Raw genomic sequence first — 5896 nt, forward strand, 5'->3', positions numbered from 1 at the left:
TCCCCACAGCAACACCCATCTACTATGATTATAAAATCTCCATTAAGCCTTAAATTGGGGAGGCAGATTTGAGCCTTGCCTTGTCTCTTTCCTTGTCATCCTGGCATTAAAGCCCTTTATTTCTAAAAAAAACAAACAAAAAAACAGAAACAACAACATAAACATAATATATTTTAAGGCAATCAATTTATTGGCAACTTAATTTTGTAGAGACAAAATTCAACTATAGCAAGAAAATAATTACCTGAAAGAAACAACAATGCTTCACACTTACAAAGAATAGACACCATTAAAAAAAGCATGTGTTATCTTGCTCTGTCCTCAGGATAACCCCCTTTGGGTTTATCATTCTTATTTTACAAACGAAGGCACTGAGATAAGGAAACCTCAATAGCTTGGCCAAGATGGCCCTGGAAATTAGCGAGAACCTGGGCCAGATCATAGGGCTCCTGCTTTTCAGCCCAAAGTTATTTCTAGTATACATATATCAGAAGGTAATGAAATTAGATTTAGATGATCTTTAAGGTCCCTTCTAGTACAAACCTCCTCTGATTCAACACCAACCCAGGGAATAATAGCTTCATTTTCTTTCCATGACCATCCATTTCTGTTTGTAATTGTTTCTTTTATCATTTTCAAAGATGGGACATTTGCTTATTTTCACTTAAAAATAAACATAAAAAATACCATCTTTTAAAAATCCTCATCTTCTCTTCTATAAGACATGTCAAATATTAAATATAAACTCCATTCATATTCAATATTTCCATTTGAAGACAATGTGCTACTTATTTGAGCATCACGCAAAACATGCTCAGGGGCACACAGTACATGGAGTAGAACAGGATGATGCAGAAAAGAAGGTTCTGGAAAACAATCTGCAGAGAACACAAGTGTGAGACCCAAGAGCCTAGAGCTTTGTTACATGGTTGTTAATTACTCGTTTGACAAACAAAAGATGACAAATGATTGCTAGATAATATTGGCTAGATTTATATTACCTGGTATACAATGAAGGGGTTGCTTCTGGAGAGTGTGCCATATTCTACATTTACTCCATGGATTAATACAGTATATAAATCCATATCAATTACCCACAATCCACTTGAACAAACTTCCTAAGTGCCAAAATTTGTATCTTAACTTGCCAAAATGATTCTAAATGCCAGCCATAATAATAATAAAAATATGGGAACATCTTAGAAATTTTGAAAAGTATGAACCAAATCACATAATAACACAAAAATGAAATCTGTGTGAAAAAAAACTTACAAAGGAACTAAAACAAATAGATTGTCCTAAAATGGCTTCTACCACATATGAAACTTATGAAGGAAGAAGCACAGATTAATGGGGACAGACATTATTCAACAAATGGTGTTGTGAAAATTATCTGATTTCTAGATAGAAAAATTCCATTAGATTCCAGTCTTATATCCAGACATCAAAATAAATTTCAGATGAACTAAAGTCTTAAATACTAAGAAATAGATTAGGAGAAAATATTTGCAACATATACAACAGGTAGAGGATTCTTAGCTGCAATACATAAAACCCTTTTTTTAAAAAAAGATAAGCAAATCAATAGAAAAAGGGACAAAGTGTATAAATAGGCAGTTCATAAGAGAGAAAATTTAAAAATCCATAAATATTTGAAAACATGTCAAACATTACAACTAATCTTTTAAAATATATTCTTGATTATAACAAAAATTTCAGCAAATCACATGGAAATTAAAATTTTGGGGTTGTTCCTTTCTCTTTTGAATCCCTTTCAAAGTCAATTTTTTTTTTGCCTTCATTCTTCCTCTTTTTTTTTTTTAATTTTTTTATTTTTTATTGACTTTGTAATAATATTACATTAAAAATATATATGTGAGGTCCCATTCAACCCCATCCCCCCACCCCCCCTCTCCCCCCCCCAACAACACTCGTTCCCATCATCATGACACATCCATTGGATTTTGTAAATACATCTTTGGGCACCTCTGCACCTCATATACATTGGTTCACATCATAGCCCATATCAAAGTCAATTTTTAGTTAGCCAATTTTTAATACTTTAGGATTCTTCATATTTTTGCATGACCAGGTCTCCAATTTTACCAAATCTTTTAATTAGCCAGGGAACCAAAGGAGTCCTCCACCAGGGCCAAAAGGAGAAAAAAGTTCACAATCAGAGCACATTAAAACCAATTGGCCAAATGCACCAAATTTACAGCTCTATAAAGAACTTATTTCTATTAACTAATAATGGGTAGATTATCAGGCCCAAGCAGGCCATGGGAAACCAGTACTCCAGGGTTTTAGGACCTTCAGAATCTCCCTGTCCTTAAACCTTCCTACTCTTTTTTTAAATTTCTTTTTGTGGCCACATTATATACAAAACACAATTTCCATTTAAATGACTTTAATGTGTACAGGGCACAATATTGTGGGATCATTAACACCATCTATCACCATATCTTTTTCATTATACCAAATAGAAACTCTATACCTTTTGGGTAATATCTTCCCATTCCTGGCCCCTGGTAACTTATGATCTACTCTTCTGTTTATGAATATGCATAGTCTAGAATTCTAGGTATTTCATACATTCCTGGCCCCTGGTAACTTATGATCTACTCTTCTGTTTATGAATATGCATAGTCTAGAATTCTAGGTATTTCATACATTCCTGGCCCCTGGTAACTTATGAGCTACTCTTCTGTTTATGAATATGCATAGTCTAGAATTCTAGGTATTTCATATAAGAGGAGTCATATAAGATTTGTCCTTTTATATGTGACTTATTTCACCCAACATGATGTCTTCAAGGTTCATCCACATTGCAGCATGTATCAGAACTTTACTTTTTTCAACTGAATAGTATTCCACACTATATATAGATATATTTTATTTGCAACTGTTGGTGGATACTTGGGTTGCTCCCAATTTTTAGCTATTGTGAATAATGATAAGAACATTGGTGTGCAAATGGCTGTCCAAGTCCCTGGTTACAATTCTTTTGGATATATACCTAAAAGTAGGATTACTGGGTCATATGGTAATATACGTTTAACTTATTGAGGAACAGCCAAACTGATTTCCACATTTTACATTCCTACAAACAATGTACAAGGGTTTCTGTTTCTCCACATCTTTTCCAATACTTATTATTTTCTGGTTGTTTTTGTTTTGTTTTGTTTTTGCCATCTCATTTTTTTCTTTATTTTTAAAGAAACTTTAGATTACATAAATGTTACATTGAAAATATAGGGGATTCCTATATTACCCCCCACTCCCCTCCATTAACAAAATATTTCAGTAGTGTGGTACATTTGTTACAATTGATGTACACATATTGAAGCATTGTTACTAAGCATGGTCTATAATTTACATTATGGTTTACACTTTGCACCAACAAGTTCACAGGTTTTGACAAAATGTTTAATGACCTGTATCCAGCATTGCAATATCATGTAGAACAATTTCAATGTCTAGAAAATGCCCATGTTACATCTATTTTCCCCCTTCCTCCCTCAGAACCCCTGATGACCACTGTCTCTAAATCAGTGTTACAAGCTCTTTCATTATTAGAATAATAATAAATCTATGTAAGTCCATAGTTTCGTTTCCCCATTATGTTTGTTCTTTCCTCAATCTTGAGGATTTGGGTATGGTAATTGAGAAGGTACCCAGACCTCATGGGGCAGATGAATGGAACTGTCTTTTTTTTTTTTTTTTTTTTTTTCTCATTAAACTTTGTTTTAATGGGTCTCAAAATTCTGTGACAGATTTTTGGTCAAGTTGTTTCCATTTAAAAAGTACTGATTTTAAAAACTAATAACTTAAAACTGCCACACAAAAACAAATGGTCCACAAAACATTCCTTTCCTTCTGAAGGTTTTACGGTGCATTGTTATCATTAACCAGTCTTTTACTATTAAACTTAAATGGCCAATTAAGACAAACAGTTCTGAGACCGTTCTTCCACCACTGATTAAGACTGGGGTGGCAGGTGTTGGGGATAACATTCATTTAGCCTTCTGAGCTTTCTGGGCAGACTTGGTGACCTTGCCAGCTCCAGCAGCCTTCTTGTCTACTGCCTTGATGACACCCACAGCAACCGTCTGTCTCATATCACGAACAGCAAAACGACCCAGAGGAGGATAGTCGGAGAAGCTCTCAACACACATGGGTTTTCCAGGAACCATGTCAACGATGGCAGCATCACCAGACTTCAGGAATTTCGGGCCATCTTCCAGCTTCTTACCAGAACGGCGATCAATCTTCTCCTTCAGCTCAGCAAACTTGCAAGCAATGTGCGCTGTGTGACAATCCAGCACAGGTGCATAGCCAGCACTGATTTGGCCTGGATGATTCAGGATAATCACCTGAGCAGTGAAGCCAGCTGCTTCCATTGGTGGGTCATTTTTGCTGTCACCAGCCACGTTGCCACGTCGAACATCTTTTACAGAAACGTTCTTGACATTGAAGCCCACGTTGTCCCCAGGAAGAGCTTCACTCAAAGCTTCATGATGCATTTCAACAGATTTTACTTCAGTTGTAACATTAACTGGAGCGAAGGTGACCACCATGCCCGGTTTGAGAACACCAGTCTCCACTCGGCCCACAGGTACAGTACCAATACCACCAATTTTGTAGACATCCTGAAGAGGCAGACGCAAGGGTTTGTCAGTTGGACGAGTAGGTGGCAGGATGCAATCCAGAGCTTCAAGCAGCGTAGTTCCACTGGCATTGCCATCCTTACGGGTGACTTTCCATCCCTTGAACCAAGGCATATTAGCACTTGGCTCCAGCATGTTGTCACCATTCCAACCAGAAATTGGCACAAATGCTACTGTGTCAGGGTTGTAGCCAATTTTCTTAATGTATGTGCTGACTTCCTTAACGATTTCCTCATATCTCTTCTGGCTGTAGGGTGGCTCAGTAGAATCCATTTTGTTAACGCCAACAATTAGTTGTTTCACACCCAGTGTGTAGGCCAGAAGGGCATGCTCACGGGTCTGCCCATTCTTGGAGATGCCAGCTTCAAACTCACCAACACCAGCAGCAACAATCAGGACAGCACAGTCAGCCTGCGATGTGCCTGTAATCATGTTTTTAATGAAGTCTCTGTGTCCTGGGGCATCAATGATGGTCACATAGTATTTGCTGGTCTCAAATTTCCACAGGGAGATATCAATGGTGATACCACGCTCACGTTCAGCTTTCAGTTTATCCAAAACCCAAGCATACTTAAAGGATCCCTTTCCCATCTCAGCAGCCTCCTTCTCAAATTTTTCGATCGTTCTTTTGTCGATTCCTCCACATTTGTAGATCAGGTGGCCAGTAGTAGTGGACTTGCCCGAATCTACGTGCCCAATGACGACAATGTTGATGTGAGTCTTTTCCTTTCCCATTTTAGCCTTAAGATATAGCGTTGGTTTTCACGATACCTGTGTTCTGGCGGCAAACCCGTTGCGAAAAAAGTGGAACTGTCTTGATTACAGTCGTAGACACTCTCTGGTTTGGGGGCTGGGCATGTCCATCATCATACCCATGAGAGCTGTTCTGGGTAAGTTAGATGAACTGGAAAGTAGGTACCAGCTGCAACTCTGCTGAGACTCAGGAGATAACTAGCATATGAACAGCCATAAGATTTAAGTCTCTGAGACATATATCCAATGGTTATAATGCTAATTATAACTTCAAATAAAAGGGGTGGAAGAACCATATGTAGGAAAATTATAAATGAATACAACCCTGATACATTGGAGGGATTGGTTATCATATATTCCAAGGTAAGGCCCACTGACAGGATGCAGACTTCCTGACAGGATGCAGACTTACTGGCCTTGTCTTCCCTGCTCACAGTGTCCAGATGTCTCTAGAGCCCTCAGAAGCACCCCTG

At 37.7% G+C, this 5896-nt stretch overlaps 1 protein-coding gene across 1 annotated transcript; it reads right to left on the reverse strand.

The window, feature by feature from the left end:
• Positions 1-3737: 3737 nt before the first annotated feature.
• LOC101421125 (elongation factor 1-alpha 1) lies at positions 3738-5471 on the reverse strand. The gene has a single exon (XM_058307413.2). It carries the CDS (start codon positions 5403-5405, stop codon positions 4017-4019), a length of 1389 nt encoding a protein of 462 aa, XP_058163396.1. The 5' UTR covers positions 5406-5471; the 3' UTR covers positions 3738-4016.
• Positions 5472-5896: the final 425 nt, after the last annotated feature.

The sequence above is a fragment of the Dasypus novemcinctus genome, chromosome 11 (assembly GCF_030445035.2).
Source record: "Dasypus novemcinctus isolate mDasNov1 chromosome 11, mDasNov1.1.hap2, whole genome shotgun sequence".
NCBI lineage: Eukaryota > Metazoa > Chordata > Mammalia > Cingulata > Dasypodidae > Dasypus > Dasypus novemcinctus.